This window comes from Rhinoderma darwinii, chromosome 11 (assembly GCF_050947455.1).
Source record: "Rhinoderma darwinii isolate aRhiDar2 chromosome 11, aRhiDar2.hap1, whole genome shotgun sequence".
NCBI classification, from domain to species: Eukaryota; Metazoa; Chordata; class Amphibia; order Anura; family Rhinodermatidae; genus Rhinoderma; species Rhinoderma darwinii.
The window spans coordinates 55,512,585-55,536,503 of NC_134697.1; the positions used below are offsets into that span (position 1 = coordinate 55,512,585).

A 23,919-nucleotide genomic window follows, 5' to 3' on the forward strand; every position below is an offset into this window, starting at 1 on the left:
GTGCAAAACCAGGAGATACTAAAAGTCCAATTCAGTGAGCAGAGGTTTAAATTCAAAGACAAGCTGAAGTCCAGTTCGAAGAATCCAAACAGTCAAGGTGATACAGGGTGTAACCAGGAGCTTGATCAGACACATGCATACACAAGAGAATCACAAGCAACAATGAGAAGACTGAACAGATTCAAATACTACACATTTGGCCCTTATAGGTAGCAGACAGAGGAATGAGATTGGCTCTGCATCTCAAACCGGGGCCACCCAGAAGCTAGGCTAGTAGTCATGACAACCTTAAAGTGACAAAAAATTATTTAATATTTTACTACTTTTACAAAGAAAAAACTATTTGTAAAAAACAAATTGTTCTGTTTCACCACATTCTGCAAACCATAACTTATATATTTTTCTGTTAACTGAGCGGTGTCAGGGCTTTTTTTTCAGCTGTAGTTGTTATTGGCACTATTTTTTGGTGCATACAATATTTTGATCACTTTTTATTCCATTTTTGTTTTAGCGAGCGCTAAGGTGACCACATTTTTTCTACGCCAATCACCGTGTGAATTAAATAACGGTATATTGTAATAGTTCGGACTTTTATAAACGCAGCGATACCAATTTATTTATTTTTTTACATTGTGCTTAGGGAAAAATTAGAAAAGGTTATATATAGATCTACATATACTAGAGATAGATAGATAGATAGATAGATAGATAGATAGATAGATAGAGATAGATAGATGGAGAGAAAAAGATGGATAGATAGATCTATAGATAAATAGAAGACAGTGTGCTATCGCCATTCTTCGTCTGCTGTATATTTGCAGTCACAGGCGTTCTTGCACCTGCATACACATTTTATATAATTTTGTTGGAATGTGCTGTTCAAGCTTTTGTGTTGTTTATGTGATCCATATATGTGGGGTTAGTGACGGCCTCCATTTTTTGTGCTTGCACTTCTCCCATTCTGCCCTGGGTGATTTTAATTAGTTTAATGCTGGTTCCTACCATCTCCAGATATATATGTAGGCTTAGTCCCAGTTCGGGGTGTATGTGCAGAGTAGGTCCCCACCTTATGGAGGACGCCTTGTCGTGGCAGGTGGGCAAACACTTTTTGATCAAGATGTGCACTAAGAACCTCCCTATTGTAAGTAGATTTAGCAGTAATGCATATTTATTTATACTTAGCGGTTTAGGTGACATTGGTGTTCGCAGAGTGCTGTCGCCATTTTTTGTCTGCTATATATATATATAGATAAATAGATGTACATATACTAGCGATAGAGAGAGAGAGAGAAATAGATAGATCTACATATACTAGCGAGAGAGAGAGAGAGAGAGAGGGATAGATAGATAGATAGATAGATAGATAGATAGATAGATAGATAGATAGATAGATAGATAGATAGATAGATAGATAGATAGTAGAGACACAGTGTAGTACATGTGGATGCAGTGAGGTGATGATCTGTAGCTGTGTTACAATATCATACAGCAGCTTTCTTTCCCACCCTGTCATGTTAGAGCAGGTGTGGAGCCAGATCACCCCCTCCTTCCTGTGATGCTGCTGTGGCGCAGGCTCTGTGCTCCCCCCTCCATCCCTTCATCCCTCCATCCATCCTGTACAGTTTCTCTCCAGACTGTGCCACTGCTGTCTGCTCTGGGGCTTTCTCCAAGGCAGCTCAAGTCTCCAAGCATCTCCTGCATCATCAAGCCAGGACCAAGGCTCTGCCTGAAGCCTGCCAGAATGAAAAACCCTTGCCTCCTCCTGCTGCCCCTGCTCCTGCCCTTAGTCTGCACCCAGGGAGACGGTAAGGAGCAGGAGAACACTGGCAATTTCATGGAAGATGAGCAATGGCTGTCCTCCATCAACCAGTATAGCGGCAAGATCAAGCACTGGAACCGCTTCAGAGATGTGAGTCCTGGGGAGGGGGAGGGGACAGGTGATGCTGAAAAGGTTAAATGGAGGTAATTGCAGGAATGATGAAGAGGATGGGGCTGCATTGCTTCATATATCTATAGTGCACCATCAAAGGGAGCAGTATTAACATGGTACAGTAGAGACAGTGATTCACTGCATTGATTATATGTGACTGCAATACTATTGTACAGGGGTGTATATCAATATGCAGTGCACAAGGGGTGTATATCAATATGCCGTGCACAAGGGGTGTATATCAATATGAGGTGCACAAGGGGTGTATATCAATATGCAGTGCACAAGGGGTGTATATCAATATGCAGTGCACAAGGGGTGTATATCAATATGCAGTGCACAAGGGGTGTATATCAATATGCAGTGCACAAGGGGTGTATATCAATATGCAGTGCACAAGGGGTGTATATCAATATGCAGTGCACAAGGGGTGTATATCAATATGCCGTGCACAAGGGGTGTATATCAATATGCAGTGCACAAGGGGTGCAAGTTGCTTGTTACTAATGGGAAACAATGCAGGACTGAATAATGTAAGTGATGCTGATGTAGACAATGCAGAGGAGGTTTAATAGACCAGTGAGGGGTTAATTCTAGGGGTGTGAGACTGTGTATCATTATATTATAGGAATATTGGTATATACTGTCGTGTGGATCTCGTTGCACTATTCCCTGGGCATGGGGATATTCTAGTAGTGGAGTGAATACAGTGAGGGGCTGTGTAGTGCTGATAGAGATTTAGAATAGGGTATATTGATGATATATGTTGAGTAGGGTATATTGATTAAATGTTTTGATAATAATAAAGGTTGAGCCCATAAATAATAATGAGATATAATAGAAGAAGTTGTGTTCCAAGGCTGTGCTGGTGGGGTGTGGGGTCTGGAGTATATCTCCTGTTAGGGTTGATGCTGTTAATACAAGAATGTTGTATTTGTATGTATATATGTGACACAAGATCTAAATGTTCTGTTTAGTACAAATAAGAGAAGATGAAGGTGACAGAGTGGATAGGTGTAGGAGTAACATCAGATTGATGGGGTTATGGTAAAGCAAATGGAGAAATAGTTACACTACAACTAACCAAATAAACAAATGAAATTAAATGTTATTGTTACTTATTTCAATGTTTAATTTTTAATAGTAAACAATAATTGCAATTATGTAACATAGGTAAAGCAAGCAAATGTCTATAGCCAGAACCAGAGTATGTGCCAAACTTTTTAGAGAAATAACAAGAGAAAGTGATTTATTATAAGAATAACAAAGGTTTATATTTTATGTGGTGTGTGATGTGAGTTGTATAAGGTGAGGAAGTGAACTGAATATATCAGGCTGTGGTGTAGTACAGATGGGTGTTGTCAACATAAACCTGATGGAAGTAAGATAAGTGGTTTAGTAGCTTTGATGAGAGAGTGAGGCTGTGCTGATGAAAAAGAAATGCAATGTTGTTAGTAGAATCTGTATATCTAGAGGATATGATCTGTGAGCACAACATTAATGTTTTTCTACTAATCTGACCACCTGCTATAACGCTATTCTTCAGACCATAGTGGGCGATATAAGCTGAGAATAGTGAAGGTCATGGTCTTATAACTATGTAATATGAATAAATTATGAATTTTATAAGTGGTACAATATATTGAAATGAAAACTTATAATAAATAACAAACAATTCAAGACAATTGGAGTATACCAGAGAATGGGGAAAAAGGAGTTATCAGGTCCTGGTGCATGGTTTAAAGGGACACTAGACCTAAAGTTTTTATTACCTACATTTACTGTACAGTTTATTACAGACATTCGCTGTCATCAGTAATTTCAGGCTGGGTGAGTCTGGCTGTAGCGTTTCCCTGTAGGGCCACTTACAGGGACTTTTAGAAAAATGTCTGTCATGATTACTACTTTGTCACCTATCTCCAGTTCTGAGAACCTTCACAAAAATGGAAAATAATTTTAGTAGGTATATGTGTAACATGCGCTTAGCAATTTGGGTTTAATGTTACTTTTTTTGTTTTACTTCCGGTACAGTAATTATGATTTATTAATTCAAAGAGTGGTAGGAAAGCGATGGCTATGAAATAATCAACAAGAATAATTAAAGGCCATTAGGAGACTGTATGGCCGTGATATATGCAAAGACAAACAATGTATCATTAGAAAAGTGCTAACATGGGTTATACAATGTATTAATTCCCATTCCAGCTGAGATGACTGGCCTATAGCATGATCCCAAGAGCTGAATATGAGTATTCCACGTAGTAATTGTGTCATTCCACACTCTCTCTTTAATTTTCTATGTTCCATTGTGTTGGATGTTATTATCACATATATCTCCATATCATTACTATATAATAGCATATGCAAATGTATAATGAAATGACTAACACGCTGGCCGTCTCACAACGTTGGGTAAGAATGCCTTGCAGAACACTGCTAACCTCTTTCTCTGATGAGGGGTTAATGAGTAAAACTAATACTCCATTCAGTAAACATCACTAATGAGAGAACAGGAAAAGAAGCAGATTTGTTAGTAGAGGAATCTAAAAGAGGTCAAATAGCAGGTTGAATATGGAGCAATTTCCCAGCCCTATGCCTCCTGGAATTTTTTTTTCAAGAATAGGTTGAATGGCCTTTGTCTAGTGTGACATTAGTTGTGTAAAATCGACTACTTCTTCATGTAGGCTAAAATGTATCACCGGAAAGTGTGAATTTCTATGTAGATCCTGCACATAGGCTTCTTATTTGTGTCATAGACAGCCTTCCTGAATGTATAATGCTTGCATCTACTCTCAGGAGACATTGGATTTCAGTCTAAACAGCTGGCGCGGCATCATCACATATCATTATAATATTACATTGTTTCTCATCATTTCCTACTTTGATGAGTGGATAAAAATAAAACAGAAGAATGGAAATCAGTGGTGCTAGCGGTCCCATTGCAGACCATGCTAATTCTGTACTCTGGTATAGCATAGCTTATTTATATATGTATGTTTGTTTCTGTTAATATACACATCTTATTTCTATCATATTGTTAAATAACAATGAGATAATTAATATAACATTTGTGTTAGTTACTGTAAACAATACATCATTACCCCATTCCCTACCCCCACTCTTATTAGCGTAATGGTTTATTAGCTATAGGCTGCATCTGCTTGGCTTTGTTAATAAGGCTACTTGTACGGCCATATACAGGAGTCTTATTGATGGGGCTGTGGGGGAGTATTGGTGTCTGCAAATTATACTCCCACACATCAGCAGAACTGGGAAGATGCTTGTTAGTGGGAAAAACCTTTGTATATTGTATGGTATAAGGGGCTTCAGTTGTTGAAATAAGCAATAAATTGGGCCTTCTGTTTCTACCCTCTGCATTTCCAGGACTGCAGTATCGCTGATCAGCCGCTCCCTACAGTACATCTTTACACACTCCTCTGTATAATAAAGGAGATTGCCTTCTGCCTACTTTATTGAGCTGTACAATTAAGAAAAAGTCAATAAATCTGAAGGAGGGGATTCTGTATGCAGTAGAGGTTATGCAGATCTTACTTCAGCTCTAGTCCTCCTTTCATTTTACAGCAGGGTAACAATAGTATTCACTGATTCCTGGTGCTACATTTATAACAACTATCATGATGGTACAGTATACAATGATAAGGTGTTGAACATTGATGCATTATTGTCATATTGCCAAGCAATAAAGCTGAGGAACATCCAAAAGTGCAACTTTCAAAGCATATGCATATAAAATGCAAAAACTACCTCCACCCCAACAAATATAATATAATGTAATCCATGGTCCATTATGAAGTTTTGTTCTAATTTGTCAGTATTTAAAAGTGGAAGGTTTCTGTTGCATCAATGTATTCAGCTCTCTTTCCAGACACTGATTGAAGCTGCTCATTCTCCCTCTATCACAGCAGTAAGTCATAGCTATGTCTGAATCACTAACTAGTATATGAATGACATCCTATCGATCATCTTTCTTCTAAATATTAGTCCTTGTATGGTGGCCATACACATTAGATGAATGTCAGCTGAACCCGCCTATTTCAGCAAAACTATCTAACCATCTAATGTGTATGGCGGCGTCCTGACTTCTACTGTCGGGAGAGGGAAGGATCAGCTGCTGGATTTTAACTTGCCCAATCTATTTGTTTGTAAGAAGATAAGCGTTGTCAGAGGAGACTGGCAGCAACTTACTCCCATTTCCCTATTGAGCATGGGGGGGGGGGGGTCGGGAGGAATAGCTGTTGGCCAAATAAGTGTACGGCTGACAGCTATGTAAAGTGTATGGTCAGCTTATGTCTTGGCAGGTTACTCAGCCTATGAGATAATTAACCCTAATACATTGATTCTGCAATCCTCAGTATCTACACTAACTATGCTGCTATCCTGCAGTAAACAGTAAAAATATTTAATATTTACTTAAGAGAGAATAAAATGAAAACTGTATTTTTTTATTTTTTTTACAGTAAACCGGTTTTAATATCTTACTTTTGTGCTAAAATATGAGCGCTTGAAGGTGCAGGCCAAAAGCCTGAGGTTTTATTACTGGGAAATTCTGATGACAACATTTCCTGTTCTGCTTTCAGTCATTTGCAGAGTTGTCGTTGACCATGATTTCCTGACATGAACACACATATTTGTCACTATTTAAGTCAGGTAGGAAGTAGATGTTGTTTTTGGTGATTTGGATCCACTCACCCTTTATAACAACACTGCACCAGATATAAATCAGATAAATCGGAAGGGTACTTATCGTCATCAAAGTCCCTCTGTAATCTGATGCTCGGCTGTCCTCTATTCATCTCAGCATAGCAATAGGATATTAAAAAAAAACTGATTTTGCATTTTTAATATGCACTAAAGGCTTATTTTTATTTTCCTATGGTAGGTCTCTTTAAAGTGGATCTCCAATTATTGCTACACAATTTGAAGAGGCGATGTCCCTCAGTATCCTGTATGAAAACACTAAAAAACACTTCAACACATACTCAAAGAAACAAAACAAAAATAATCCCATGGTCTACGATTCTGTTTTTTACATTTGCAGTTTTGATTCTTGAAGTGCTATTGCATGCATTTTTATTAGCTTTTTTATGCATTTTTTATGCATTTTTATTAGCTGGCAGATCAGTACATACATTATATTATTAGCACTTCAGAGTTGAAAATATTCTGTATAGGAATGCTTTAGCTATTTCTACATAGAGCATGAAAGAGATGGGAAGTCAATAACAAGCAAAAAGTAATGCATTATCTGGTCAATGGAATTTATATTTCAATAAGAGTAGAGCTTCCCACTTGGTGTTCAGATAATGAGTTATGGATTTCCAGGCTCGTTGTATGGTAATCTGTGCAGGTCGTGCATTGGTTTGGATGCACCTTAAGTGTAGACATGAGGCGTGTTTATTCTTGAGAAACGAAATGACCAGAAATGCTACAAAATGGAGAATGTTTATGAAAATGATAAAGACACATGTATCAAATGAGACATTCAGTTTTCTCCATAGTGAATTTGGGAAAGCAAGTGAACATGAAAGAAGTGGCAGCTGTTAAACAGTCAGGAACTTAGGAAAAGAAGGAAGAAAGATACGGACCAGCGATGGACTTGATTGTCCTCGGAATTGAAGTGATATTGGAAACCATTCATGAATTGGCCAAGAACCTATGTGTAGATAGAGAAGAAGAAGGGCAGAACCTCGAGATGCACCGAAGACATTAGTAGTAATAAGTGATTGAAAGTATTAAAAGCGGAGCACAAGTCTAGGAAATGGTGTATAGGATAGTCCAGTAGATAACTGGATGTTCTGTTTTTTTTTCGATGTTCTGTCATATTGCTGGTTGGATTGTTCGTACATTAAGTATAAAGCCACCTTAAGACTAGTCAGCAGACATGTAGCTGTAAATCAGATACTATTAGTTTGAAGCTAGCTAATTTGTGAACATGTCTAAGTTTACTTTCAAGCAAGCGGTCCCAGCTGTTCCCTGACACGGTCTCTCCTCACGCTCCTTCCTCAGCAGACACGGATAATTTAATCTGCACGGATGGTGAGTCTGGGATCTTCACTTCAAATCATTTCTCTTTGCCAAATTGCATGTGACACTCTTTTAAAGTTTATTGTCACTCAGATAGTCCCACATGCAACCATCAAACATAAAGCTCTCAGCCATCTCTAAGACGTAGGTCTGAGGCCTATAAATTAAAACTGCTGCATCTGCACTTTTGTACCTCTCAGTATGTCTTTTCTGCTGGGTCCTGTCTAGTATATTGTTCTTTATTTGTAGATTTCTTCAGCAGTCCAGGTCTTAAAACACATACCTTAAAACTTCTGGTTTTTATAATGTGATTTTTTTTTATTGGTTACATTAAGAGAATGTACTGTCATTGAAAATCTTTATGCATGAATCCATAGGTTTCATGTGGACTGTGATGTAATGGCTTTAAAATGAAGCTTCACATTCTTGTTTATAGCCAAAGGCTGAAAACCCATGCAGACTGATACTGTTAAATCCAAGGCCTCATGCACACGACCATAGAGGTGTGCACGGTCTATGACTACGGCACGGACGGACTGCGGAATGTCATCCGCGGGCCATCTGCAATCACGGACCGTGCACACACAAAATGTGCATTGACTCCAATGTGGACCATATAATGACATAGTTACATAGTTACATAGTTACATAGTTAGTACGGCTGAAAAAAGACACATGTCCATCAAGTTCAACCAAGGGAAGGGAAAAGGGAAGGAAAAATTTCTACACATAGGAGCTAATATTTTTTTGTTCTAGGAAATTATCTAACCCTTTTTTGTCCTATTTTTTTTTTGCAGTCCGGGCTCCGGGCAATGCACCGACCATGGAAATCACGGTCAATTACATTGGCCCATAGGATAGGATGTGTTCTATACTATCTGCAATTACGGCTCCGCAATTACAGATAGTATACGGCCACAAATTCATGGTCATGTGCATGAGGCCTAAGGGTTTGCCACAATTAAATCCAGTGTAGGCAATTCTCTGTAACTGAAAAGCCTTGACTCCAGCTGATACATTGTAGCAAACTATCAGGACAAGAACAGAGATTTGTGTTGCTAGCTCACAGAGGATTGCCTAGACTGAACATAATAGTAGCAAACTCTCAGCTGTGAGAAGTATTACGTCGTAAACCAGAATGCTCCTATCACTGATTATCCATCCCTTTCATCCAGATTTAGAGGATTATTTTTATATTTTATTATACTCAATGGTACTGAAGAAGGATTTTTATAAAACGTTAAAAGTCCACAGATCTTCAGCCTCTTTCTGTAGTCCATTGACGGAATACAGGCTGCCTTCATTCTGTTGGTCTATTGATAGGTCTACAAGGCAGAAGTATAACTCCCCAATAGCTTGGCAGATTATTGCTGGAATGCACCAGTGGCTATAGGGAGTGATTTTCGTTATAATATTTTACTAAGGAATAGGTTCATAGTCTATGTTGGAAAATCCCTTTAAGCAATTAACAAACTTTATGTATATCCAACACTACTGCTCAATATGCAGCTTTTTAAGTTGTCTGTTTATACAGTGCTGCTCAACCATGGTCCACAGACTTATTTCATTTTATGTAACTATTTCTTAGTGTTTGAATTGCAAATGATTCGATCCTGTCGTGCAGACATGCAAATAAGATTCCCTGCCATCAAATTTCCATAAAAGTATTAGGCGAATATCACAATTTCCACTTTAAATAGAATTTGAAGAAACTAATTGTGGTCTAATGAGTTTAAAAATCTTGAAACTGAATGCTTGAATAGATTACTGACTCCGTAACTTTGTGCCTCATGCTGTTGTAGGTTGAGGATTGAAACAGTATGGGAATTTCTGGTAAAATATTCACTTTAAGAATTATACCGTTTTCTTTGATTTAGAAAGTTGACATTTTCCAGTAGGTAAAACTGTCTCTTGCACTGTACAATAAAAAATAAATTTCTTTTCATTACGGCATAATGGCTCGCCAGACATTTTGGGATCCTACTCATAGCATTGAAAATAAGTTGATTGGACTAATTCTTATCTCTGATTTCTTCTTGTCCTTTTAAAATGGCTGCAAGCCAGTAATATATGCTTTGTAGCAGTAACCATGTTTAGAATCATAAAGGATGAAAGACTCCTAAAAAATATCGGAAGATCAAGTATAATTATCAGTCAAACATAAGTAATATTTTCATTATAAAATGTCTTTTTTTTTTTTTTTTCCAACAACATTTGTATATTTTTCAGAATATGCTTCTTACTAGGGGCGTAACTATATCAAATGCAGAGGTTATAGTTGCACCTATGCCCTGGGACCCGAGGAGGTCCAACAGTCACTCGGCCACATAAGTGAATTAAAACTAGTGTTTACTCTCTGTATTGTGACATCACTGTTTACTGTCCCTTTAATGTGACATCACTGTGTGCATTATCTTTTTAGCTTTGTTACCGTCATCATCAATTATCCCTGTACTATGAAATTACTGTGTTCATTGACCCAGTACTGTGACATCACTGTATGCATTATCACTATATTATTATGTGATTATTATACCTGTGCTGTAAAATCCCTGTGGTCCTTAGCTATTAGCTGTGACATAACTAGGTTAATAATCCCTGATCTGTGACATCATTGTGTACATTATTCCTGGATAGTGTTTACTGTGAGCATGATCACGGTTTGCATCATCGTGCTGTCCTTTTACTTCATTACCCAGGCCCTGTGACATCACTATGACTGAAGTTCATGCTAATTGTTATTGTTGTATCATTGTTGGCATTGGCAATGTGCAATGTACCATTAGTGAATTGTATTGAATTGTTGCTATAAACACTATATAGCGGCTAGGCATTCCTTCATAAAGATCTTTCTATAAACATATACAATGCATTGACCCAAACATGCATGGTTATGTGCATACAGACAGGAAGTAGCTCACTTACTTCATCCTGCTTGACAGAGAAAATACAGGGACTTTCCAAAAACTCCAACCAATTGCTGTTTTTTTAAAAGATCAGTTCAGCTGGGGCAGTTTATTCTGCTGTGAAATACAAAGGCTGGTGCACGATACTGACAAAACTGTATGGTTGAGATGAAAGCCACCTAATGTTTATGGATACCATAAGGCTAATATCTGGGTCAAGAGGAGTAAACAAGATGTGATTCATTTGCAAATAGATGCCGTTAGCGACACAATTAGAAATGGTCTTCAGAGGGTAGCAGGCTGTCCTTAGTCTTAGTCCTAAAAATAAGCCCCGACACAGTCTGTAGGAGCTTACAGTAATAAGTATAGGAGCATGGTTCGTAAATGCGAAAAATAGGACATGTCCCAGACCCACACACGTAAATATATGGGAAGGTGTCCGTGGCCAATAGAAATGAATGGGTTAGTATTTTATCTGCAATTATGGATCCATAATTGCGGATAAAATCTATGGTCGTGTTTATGAAGCCTAAGAAAGTTGTTATGAATACATATCAAATTGTTGGAATGGACAGTGGCAATTATTTTTTTGGCCTTGTATATGTTTATGCATATTAATAAGATCACATAAATTTTCCAAGCTAAACAAGTCCAGTTTTTTTTTCAGACTATTTATCTAATTTATTAATCTAGTTGCCCACCTTTGAACCCTCACTAGGTTTCCTTAGATATCACTTTTAGGGTATGTTCACATGCTAGACTAAAAACGTTTGAAAATACAGAGCTATTTTCAAGGGAAAACAGCTCCTGATTTTCAGACGTTTTTTAAGCCAGTCGCGTTTTTTGCTGCGTTTTTTGCTGCGTTTTTTTACGGCCATTTTTGGAGCTGTTTTCAATAGAGTCCATGAAAAACAGCTCCAAAAGTGTCCCAAGAAGTGTAATGCACGTCTTTTTCGCTGCCGTTTTTTTATGCGTCCGTTTTTCGAAACGGCCGCGTAAAAAAACGGCCCATCGGAACAGAATTTTTCGGCCATTTTTCGGCCATTTACGTTTAATAAATCAATGGAATTGTAAATTGTCTATACATATCTCATTCTGGTGTCTGCAAGTTGACATCCACATGGGTTACTCTTTGATGTGAAAATATCTCCGCTCTTGTATTATGATGTTCTTATAAAATGTAATTTGTATCAGTCATAGAAAGAGCAATAAAATGTTGGGTTTCAGCAGTCCTCTTTATCTCTTCCAGTTTTCATGCCTTATCTAAACACAGAAAGAATATTCTTAAAATGCGCATATTATTATTTATATCTTGGCAGGAACTGACTTTTGCTTATGAAAACTCCTCAAGGCAGTAGACTTAAGATCAGGATATCTGATTGAAGCAGCGACTAGACCCACCTTAATGTTTATTTTAACTTCACAAATAATATTTGGCATGGAATTGTTTATTCTACAGTCCCTATAGCATTGCTTTAAGGGTATACAGTAACATAAAAATTTTTATGACATTCTTTGGATGACGTGCCCTTCATTATTAGACATTCTGGATTATTGGATGGATGCAGATAAGAAGGCAAAAAGTTGGTTTGAGGAGAGAGAGTCCCAAAGGTTTTCTAATTGTTTATTTCGACTCAGCCTTTTTTGACTGGTCTTGAGGTTAATGTGTGGTGTAGAGATAAGGCTGGGTAGCAGGTGAATTGTAACATGTAAAGAAATGGGTCAAAATGTTATACTGACAGTGCAAAAATTCACAGAACTTTTTGATACTTTCAACATGGGGTCGTGACATTCTTAAAATGATTCTGTATCAAGAGACATGGTTTTCATATTGGTCCTTTTTTCACAGTTACAAAAATTGCCATGTAATGAGATCTCAAGAACGTTAAAATTTTACCTACTGGACAGGTTATAACTCTAGATAAAGTAACAGAAGAGCAAGCCATCTATAAACTCAAGTAATGGAGATACAGTTTTTATAAAAAAGGCAACTAGCTAGGGAAACTGTTGTGAAAAATATTACTTTCATGTACTTACCCGTCTGCGCCCCAGTGCCGTCTCTTCTCCACTCCACTCCAGAAGCTGCTATAGTGAGTCTAATTGCAAGGCTGGCAGGGATGCTGGGCAGTGCATCCGCAGAGTGTGTGCGGCCGCCTTGTCAATTAGAATGAAGGTCAAAATATTGAAACTACTTGCACACTTGCCACGGTGCCAGTTATAAGATATTTGTACCCTTGCTAGGCTTGATTTACCCTGCCATATTCTGCTTAGAGGTTTGACTCCTGATTTGACCCAGCTTGTTTGACTCCTCTTCGACTCCGCTCCCCACTGTACTGCATAACCCTGCTCTGTTTGGTCATCTGTGTACTTTATTTGACTGCTTTGTACAATGATAATCTTATCATAAAAGTTCCAGTCCCAAAGATTAAGTGAATCTTGGAAAGCTCTTCCCAAATACCTCACAGAGCAGGGGACAAAGTATGCTTTTATAGACCTTTTGCATTTGGTCATATTTATAAATTGTCTGTATGAATTAATTGACAGGCGATGCAGATTTGAAATCCACATCATGTTCATTTATGTTGCTGATTTTTACAGCGGATTTCACCCTTTGCAATGCGCTGCAAATCTGCAATAAAATCTGCACGTAAAATATGAACTTAGATGTGATCGTTATTAAGTGGATCCCACGTGTCAGAAAAACACACAGGATCAGCTTTCTGCCGAGGCGTCAGTCCAGCTAACCTGACGGAATGGGCTTTGATGGCAAGATACAGCTTCTCTCTATTCAGGCAGGGCCGGACTGAGACTAAAAAGCAGCCCTGGAACACAAAGCCCAGCAGCCCACATATAATACACTACCGTTTCCCAATATTGTGGATAAATAGCGGCGCGCTGCTTATATGTTTCTTTGCTTTGCCAAGCCTCTTACACCTCCCTTAAATATGTAAACCACATTATTAACAAAAGAAGGAAAATAATATCGTAATATAGAAAAAAAACTAACCATACGATCGAGGACAAGCATCGCTTTTTCAGTCAGGGACGACAGCATACTACCACTTTACAAGCCCCAATATAACTGATAATACCGCCATACAATGACCACATAGCGGTCACATAGCAGGTCTACACAGGCAGTCGGCAGAGATTTATCACGCTGGAGACCAGATAAGAGAATACAATACTGATCAGACTCGGTCACAAGAAGAAGACATAATTAAAGAGGACTTATCAGCTCTCTGGACCTGTTTAAGAAAATATGTGTAATCACCAATTCTGGAGCATGTTTTCTTAGGACTCTGCATTGTGCCTTTACTCCTCTGTTAATACTCCTGAAAGTGTATGAACAAATTGACAACTGACTTACAATCCTCCATATCAAAGCGCTACGTCCCTATACACTCAGTGTCCAATCATCGCTGACGGTATCAGACTGTAGGAACATATCTTAGAATTTTTGTAGCGCTACTGATTGATTTAAACTATCAAGTGACAGCTGCAGTCCACAAGATTTCATGCAACTAAATATATTGCTTTTTACTGCCGCTTTAGCTTTATAGTTAAAATCGGTTAGTTGTGCTAGGCCAAGCTTTATTCATACATTTGCAGGATAAATAACAGAGGAATGGCACAGCAAAGAGTTTTAAGATACTGGAGAATTATCATCTCATGTGGAATACAAAAATTTACTATAACAGACATGTCAGGAGAGGTGACAGATCCTCTATAAATCCAGTGACTCACAGTTGACTTCTTTTCTTCTCCCTCCAGCCCAGACAGACATGACGACTTTTCCTGACAACTGCAGAGTTTCCTGCCAAGAATTATATGTCTTTAAGATTCTGCAGCCATTCCCGCCTAGTAATAGAAATAAATTCAGACCCTAGACCAGACCGCCTAAATCAATTCAAACCCGAGACTAGACCCCTAAATAAGTTATACAAAATAATAGTGCACCAGACAATAAAAGTGTCATACTTTGTACCCCACTCGCTAATAGTGCCACATTATGGCCACAAACAGTAATGGTGCTCCTCTTAGTGTCCCCTCCCCCTTTGTGCTCCCACACAACAATGATGACCCTTTTGTGTCCCTACATAGTAATAATGACAACTGTTTCGCCCCCAATAAAGTAATAATTCCCCCTTTTTGCCCTCTAGAAAGTAATAATGCCCCCTTGACACTAAAAATACCCATTTCTGCCTGGCAAACTCCTATGATCAGCCCCTACAGAAGTCAAACATTCCTACAAAGGTCATATCAGTGGCTGATATAACCTTTTTAAGTGCCTATGACTTCTGTAGCGGCTGAAATTGCTTCTGTAGGTGATGATATGACTTCCGTAGGGGCTGATTATATCAGATTCTACAGAAATCATGTCAGCCCTGGTCATATCATTTTCACGTGTGTTATACGGACCTATATTAGTCTATGGGGCAGTGCAGACAGTCCGTGAGTTTTGCGCAGCACGAGTCCGCTGCGAAAAACTCACGACATGTCCTATATTTGTGCATTGTTCGCGCATCACGCACCCATTGAAGTCAATGGGTGCGTAAAAAAACACGCATGTCACACGGAAGCACTTCCGTGTGACGCGCGTGATTCGCGCAACAGCACTGAAAAGGATGAATGAAAACAGAAAAGCACCACGTGCTTTTCTGTTTACAAACATCCAAACGGAGTGTCATAATGATGGCGGCTGCGCGAAAATCACGCAGCCGCACATCATATGGTGATGACACACGGAGCTGTTAAGTGCCTTTTGCGCACACAAAACGCCGCACACGCTCGTGTAAAACAGGCCTAAATCAGAAGAAAATAATGTCGGAAAAAACAATAGCATTCCAAAGTTATTACCACATAAAATGACACATCAGATTTGAAAAAAATGGCATGGTCCATAAGGCCAAAACGGATTGTGTCCTCAAGGAGTTAAACTACTATAAATGCAACAAGACCCTGAGGGGCGTTATTTGTTTCTTAAAGGGAATAAAGGCGAATTAGAAGTTTACTTTTGTCAATTTATATACCCCTAATATTAAGCCGATTTCTTGATTAATTGCAGTCTTAGGGTCCTATTACACGGTCCTACATGGGCCATGTAAACGAGCGCCGATCATTGAGACAGCTCATTGATCGGCGCTCATTTGCTCCTTTCACACGGAGCAATGCAATCATTGCTTATGTGGGACCAACGCTCATTACTCTGATCGCTAATCCCCATACATTTTTATCAAGTCGGCAGCGCATAAAAGAGCTTGTTGCCCGATCATTGGCTCGTGAATAGGGCCCTAAGAGGTTTATTAGGTGGAGATTTGAATATTCTCTTAGAACCCCCACCTTGGACACTTCCAAAAATGACTGTCCTCCCCCCTACAATCTATTATGGAAACTGAAATTGTCTTTGTTTTAGTTACACATTAGAGATGTTTGGAGATGCTTACACGTGAACTTGAGATATTACACCTTATTTTCCAGTAGACATCAAACATATCACAGACTGGACTACTTGTTCCTCAGTGAACGTATATGACCTGCAGTAGTGGATTCTGATATAGCTGTGAAATTGGTCTCTGAGCACGCACTTGATTCTATCATAATCCGACCTGATTCCCTTCCCAAGAGAGCGTTCACTTGGACTCTGAATTAAATTTTGATTCAAGATTCTAAGCACACCTAAAGTGGACGCGACTCTCTAATGGAGTTTTTCTCCCTTAATAGCACTCCAGATGTCTCTGATAACAACATATGGGAATCCCATAGAGCTGTCCTTCGGAGAATTTTAATTTCTAGGTTCTAGATTAAAGAAGCAGAGGGAGAAGTGTATTAATTCTATTAATTCTCAGATATCTACCCTTGAGAACTTGAGTAAACATGCAACGAAACTGCTCAAGGGGACCTTTCGCTCCTCAGACAGGAGCTGAAGGACCTGCTCACTGTAAAAGCTACTAGGGCATTTCATTTATGTAAATATAAGCACCGTGTCCTTTGTGACAGAGGATCCAAAATCACATCATCAATGCTTAAGAAGCAAAAAGAATGGTCTTTTGCCCATGCAGTGAGGTCCTCTTTTGGGCGGCATTGACGAGACACGGACAGTTTTGCTAAATAATTGCAATTTCTACTATTATAATACCTTTATACTATCAACACGACTCCTGATGGCAGGGATGCCCTTTCTAGACAGAACAGCATAACTTCTTTTTTAGACTCCGTTAATTTCCCCTTTCTATCAGAAGAATTTATAACCAAACTTTTGGCCCCAGTTACGGCTGCTGAGGCCTTGACAGTGCTTTTTACCATACCAACGGGTAAGAGCCGGTTCCAGAGAAGTGTCTGATTGCTTATTACAAGAGATTCTCTGACAGCCTGGTTCCCAGTACTGTAAAGGTTTATAAATCCCATGGTGGGTGCTTTCTGGCCTACTCAGGCTTTGGAGGCTTATATTTCTATTATCCCAAAAGAAGGGAAAGATCCAGAACTTTGCTCTCATTACCGTCCGATTTCTCTTCTAAATATTGATCGGTCCCGAACAAATGGGATTTATTCCAGGTAGGGCACCATTGATTCTTTTCAATACGGATGTTGAAAAGACTTTCGACTGTGTCAACTGATATTTTATGCGTTCTACCCTTATGAAGTTTGGTTTCCCATCTAGTTTCATCTCAGCCGTGTTTTGCTTATACTCTATGCCAGCAGCTCGGGTTAGAGTTAATGGTACACTTTCTAATCAATTTCATATTAAAAATGTTACTCGGCATGGATGCCCCCTCTCCCCAGCGCTTTTCATCCTGATTATTGAAACGCTCCTTCAGAAGATTAGGCAAACCCCTGATATACAGGGTTTGACAGGTAATTATACCCATACCACTGCAGCCTTTGCAAATAATCTAGTTGTTTTGATTACTAACCCTGTCATAGCGGTTCACTTGATCCTACAATTGTTCGATCTGTTTGGCAAAGTTTCTAACTTTAAAGTCAACTTGGGTAAATCTGAAATTTTACATTTTTCAGCTCCCTCCTCTGCTATTAGATCATTGAAACCCATCACTCCCTTCATGTGGTCTCATAAGTCTATTAAGGTTTTGGTTGTACAGATTTCAGCTAACCCCAACTTTTTATATTCTCTTAACTATATTTTGTTGCCTCCGACAGCTCATGGCCCCCCCGAAATGAGATTGGGGGTGACGATGGTTGTCATGGCAGCCCAGGGGCCTAATAAATGCCCCCAGGACTGCCTTCACTCTGCCTCTGTTAAGCCCTGCCTGTGACACGGTTAACGTCGTAAAAAATAAAAAAAATCAAACGTTAGAATCGCTGCTCTAAAAAAAAGGATGAAGGCGGTTGTACAGGGATCAAGGTGGTTATATACAGGGATGAAATATAACACCATCATCCCTGTATTTATATAACCCCCATAATTCCTGCATTTATGTAAGCCCATCCCCAGGATGGGTAATAATTTTCTGATTGCTGGCGACACCACCACTGGGACCCACACCCTTTGCGAGAACAAGTGTTCTGAACCCCCAGATCCTATACACTGCCCAGTGAGTAGCTTGAATGAAGCGAGAATGACTATAAGAATAACGGAAAGAGTCGAGCGCTGTTTCCGTCATTCCCGTAGACAATGAATGGAGTGGCAGTGCGCAAGCTCGACCGCCACTCCATTCAATGTCCTCCTCACTGTGTTAGAGCACTGAGAAGGTTTGAGCACTGAGAAGGTTCTGGTAGTTCAGGACCCTCGGTCTCACGATCGGTGGGGGTCCCAGCAGTGGGGCCCCTAGCAATAAGCAAATTGGTGCTAATTAATGATTTTTGGGAAAACCCCTTTAAACAAAACTCCAGGTGGCAGCCAACCTGCCCACTGTACATCAGCCAATCTGACATTTGCCATAACTGCCAGATGGCCAGTCCAGCCTTGTATACAAATAAATAAATAAATATTAAAGTAAATTGAGAAGTTACTTAAAACATTGTTTTATTTAAAAATGTAAAAAAAATACTAAAAGGTGTACATTGCCTTTAAAGGGGTCTGTTCTGTGCTTTAAGCATTACATTGTACTTAAAGACCATAAATAAATTTGGGCTTTTTCTATTCCTGTATGTGGTCTTAAATTGTATGCAGTATATGATTATACTGTCTAAGGCCCCATGCACACGACCGTGCCCACAATCACGGCCCGCGATTGCGGGCACGGCCGGCCGCTGACTGACAGCCGCATTTTCGGGCCGTGCTCCCATACAAAGTATCGGAGCACGGCCCGCAAATTGCGCAAGAACGGACATGTTCCATAATTCCCGGAACATTTCCACGGCACGGACACCTTTCCGTAGTGCTACGGAAAGGTGTCAGTGTTCAATGAAAGTGAATGGCTCCGTTTTTGCGGACCGCAATTGCATCCACAAAAAACTGAGGTTTTTTACGGTCGTGTGCATGGGGCCTAAGTTTGTCTTGTGATTGCCCAAGTACTGTGTGGCTTTTAGACTAGAAAGAGCAAATGCAAGTGTTTTGTCCTGTCAGTAAGGTCAGCTCTAATATAGTGTACGCCTCTTATGTAGAGGAAGAGGATAATAGCGATTATTTGTGATTACCAGTTAATAAAAATAGTGAAGTAATGTATAGATTTTGCTATTTTGCGACCACCACCCCGAGGGAATGAAATCCCGGGTTCTCGTTCATGCAACTTGCGTGACCCAGAAAAAAAGGTATGTACAAAATCCCCTTCACTTTATCACTCTATCAGCAGGTTTGAGACCTTCATAGCTGCTTATAGGTTCCCTTTAAACATATCAGCATAATCCTCTCTTCTATGTTACAGTTGTTGGTGGTCATTCTAGCTTAAGTAAGAAGACAGACTTGGAAATGATAAAAGTTATGAGGACAGTATCCATTTTATATATGCGGAGCGGTACACTGTTAGGTCATATACAGTATTTGAGAGATAGAGATATTAATAGAACAAAATTGCCTGTCAGATCACATTTCCCTCCATGAACTCTTGACTGTATTGTGTCCATAGACGTTTCTGCTCAATATAATTGTTGACCTTTTGACAGTTCTTTCGAATTTGCTTGTCAGAGAACTGAGCTGAATGGTTTGGGACATTTATCTGGTACAGAAATTGTAATTTGGAAAGCGCTGACTCGACGGAGTATACAATTGTAAGAAAACCTTGCCTGTCTACCCATTTAGGCATGGAAGAGGTTATTAAAAGAATAATCATTTCCAGTTGTTGCATCCTATTGTGTTTGAAGTATATGCACCTAGAAGACCAAATGATATGTGAGGTATACTGCTGAGCAGGTTCACTAGGTAGAACTCTGAAGATGTACCTGAATGATTTACACTTTTTACACTACAGGGTAAAAGTAGTATTCTATAGCGGCCATTCATACGAATGGCCATCCATATAATATATAGACAGGTCTGGTCCGCCAGAGTGGGAGCAGCTTATACTGTACTTAGCTTCTCACTGCTCTTGGCTGTAGAGTCCGATCGCAAGAAATGGACTTCCCTCTAAGATGTCCATATGCCCTATTAGGGCATCATAGTGAGGTACCCCCTTTAAGTCAACATCTTTTATACATCAATATACCAGCATGATTACATTTATATCATTATCATCCAGGCAACGTTGCTTTACTGCTATGAAATGTATGATAAATATGTTTCTGAGTGTGGTGTTGGAAGAACTCTACTGTGGTAATATATTGCACTTGTAAAGTTTTTATGGTGACAAGTCCTTTATATTGGACAGGCCTGACTAACTAACATCAGGCTGGATTGTCAACCAGAAAGTAAAAATAGCTTACCTTAAATTTTCGTTACGTTCACACCTAATAATAATGGTTTCTGTTTATCATATTTCTCTTCATTGATTACTTACCTGCAAACGCCGATGCTGCTGCAGAATGAACTGTAGTCTCTGTCGCCTGGTGCCGATGTGTCCTCGCTCGTCCGACACGATGCAGGACCTGGGGCAGGAAGTGACGTCACAGCGTGATCTCTCGAGAACACGCTGTGTGTCTGTGCACTGCCAGAAGCTGGGTGGTAACGAAGAGAAGTGGATGATGCTCATTCGTCAGCATCATACACTTCTATTCACAACGCCCAGCTAGTAAAATAAGTAAAAACGCCCAGATGTTACAAACACAATACACGCCCAGTTGTACATAACTTTAAACACGCCCAGTTGTACTTAAGAAAGCCTCATTTGCATAAATAAAAAAATGGTCATAACTTGGCCAAAAATGCTCGTTTTTTTAAAAAAAAAAAAAACCTTACTCTTATCTACATTGCAGCGCCGATCTGCTGCAATAGGAGATAGGGGTTGCAAAATCTGGTGACAGAGCCTCTTTAACCATTGCAAAACCTCTTTCAGCAGCTTTACTCCCTTCTATCTTGACAGCCACATGTGTCTCAGCATTTATATACTCAGACTGGCTGTCCAGGGCTATTTCGTATGACACTAATTAGGTATTTTGGGGTTAAGATGGTCAAGTGGTGGTCATCTCCACAGAGTGTTAGGGCCATCCTCCTACTTAATGGTATAACATGGCTTGTTACCACAAGCAACCTTATTTCTATTACCGGTAACATCAGTGGCTGAAGCATACACTATATCAGTATCCACTGAACAAGGTTTAGAGTCCAACTCTATGGCTTCCCTCACCTCATTGGAACGACTGAGCACTACCAACAGTGGTGCTTTAAAGTTTGTTTAACTTACAGATAAAAATGTGTATAGTGCAATAGGGGTGACTGCACCACCTTTAGAAATTTTGCCCCTTGTAGGTAATTTTAATTAGGTAGAAACTAAAACCTATGGTGGTGCTTGAAAGTTTGTGATCCCTTCAGAATTTTCTATATTTTGGCATAAATTTGATCTAAAACTGCATCAGATTTTCATCTGGGCCAAGACGGCTTACCATCAATGATGGAACAATGAATTCTGAATTATACCAGCAAATTTTAAAGGAAAATGTCAGGACATCTGTCCATGAGCTGAATCTCAAGAGAACGTGGGTCATCCAGCAAGACAACAACCCTAAGCACACAAGTAGTTCTACCAAAGAACGGCTAAAGAAGAATAAAGTTAAGTTTTGAAATGGCCAAGTCAAAGTCCTGACCTTAATCCAATAGAAATGTTGTGGAAGGACCTGAAGTGAGCAGTTCATGGGAGGAAACCAACCAACTTAACAGAGTTGAAGCTGTTTTGTACAGAGAAATGGGCTAAAATTCCTCCAAGCCGATGTGCAGGACTAATCAACAATTACCGGAAACATTTAGATGCAGTTATTGCTGCACAAGGGGGTCACACCAAATACTGAAAGCAAAGGTTCACATACTTCTGCCACTCACAGATATTGGAACATTTTCCTCAATAAATAAAAAACAATTCTAATATTTTTTACCAATTTTTTTGATTTGGTTCTCTTTATCTACTTTTAAGACTTGTGTGGAAATTCGATGTAGTTTTAGGTCAAGTTTATGCAGAAATACAGAAAATTCTGAAGGGTTCACAAACTTACAAGCACCACGGTAGGTCTCAGTTTCTACATAATTAAAATCACCTACAGGGGACAACATTTCTAAAGGTGATGCAGTCACCCCTATTGCACTATACACATTTTTATTGTGATCATCATGCATGGCAGTATCATACACCTTGTCAACATTGATAATCCCAAACTCTAAAGAGATGTTTTCTGATATATCTGGTTCAATAGAGACCAAGGCCACATCCACCAGCACACACACTTCACTGACTCCAGGAACTCAGGTGTGTCATCTGGGACTACATTAATACTAGGCTGATCCTCTAGATCTAATGGCAGATCACTACTGCTTGATTCAGCTGGCTCTGAGGTTACACCAATCAACACATTTGCAGACTCGTAGTGTTCAGCATCACTCACATACATTAACAGGGAGACCATAGCCACTATTTTCCATCTAAGGGCCTGTCCACATGACTGTTGCCCTTCCGTTGAGGGGTTCCGTCAGACGTTTCCGTCAAATTAACCCCTCAACGGAAAGGCAAACGGAAACCTAAGCTTCCGTTTCCCTCACCATAATGGTTTCCGTCTGTCACCGTTGTGACAGGGTTCCATTGTTCTTGATGGAACCAATAGCGCAGTCAACTTTTCACCACCTATTCAATTAAAGCCGAGACTAACTTGTAATGGGCCCTCTTTCTGCAGGAACTCCATAGCAACCGCATGGTACATTCATCCTTGATCACACAATTGACAATACTATAGGTTATGGAGCTCACCTCCTCCTCCTCAATCCTCCCGCCTAGTAGACCTCTGCACTCGTCACAAAGCATGCCCCCAACACTCTCCCATAGAAGTGAATAAGACAAAAAAAATCTCTGTAGCTGCTGCTTACACAATCATTGAATGTATATAGGACAAAAAATATACAAACATAGAATAAAAACAAATCAGAAAAAAAGAGGATGTTTAAGTATATTTTTAACGCCAGTATACAGTATATAAATAACTGGTACGTGATTTGATTTAGAAAACTGTAGGTTGTTTGCTGCTATTCATGGAATAGTCAATTTGACCATAGAAGAAAGACAGCCCTGCTAACAGTAAATACAGCAAATAATGGAGCGAACAAAGAATAATTGAACTTGCCAAAGAACAATGGAAAAAAAATCTCTATTATATTTGAGCAATAAATCAACATGTAGGGTATAATTACAGACAATTTATATGTGTAGTTTTACAAATGTCAATTGCCCTTTGTCCACCTGACTGACTGTGGTGGGGTAGAGGGACCCGGCATCTTATTTTTAATTCATTTTTTGTGGTAGGAGTTACAAGACAATGGCACTTGTACTGTTATTTGGATGACTCAGAAATGCAGTAAAGAAATATCTTGTTTAATTTGAAATATGATCCCTCTCCTCCTCCCCTACCCAGCGCACAGACACTGAGGGAGAGATGCTACTGCAGCTTCCCCTCCTTCCTTTCTAGTATTTACTTTTTAGAATCTAGACTGAATTGATATGTATGGTA

General features: G+C 39.3%; 1 protein-coding gene across 1 annotated transcript in view; it reads left to right on the top strand.

Annotated features, from left to right (window-relative positions):
• The first annotated feature begins 1,540 nt into the window (after window positions 1–1,540).
• Window positions 1,541–23,919, top strand: part of SPOCK2 (SPARC (osteonectin), cwcv and kazal like domains proteoglycan 2) — a 96,324-nt gene continuing 73,945 nt past the window's right edge. Inside the window, exon 1 of the mRNA XM_075841561.1 lies at window positions 1,541–1,909. Coding sequence (XP_075697676.1) covers window positions 1,556–1,909 — 354 coding nt within the window. The 5' untranslated portion in view covers window positions 1,541–1,555. The remainder of the gene's footprint in view (window positions 1,910–23,919) is intronic.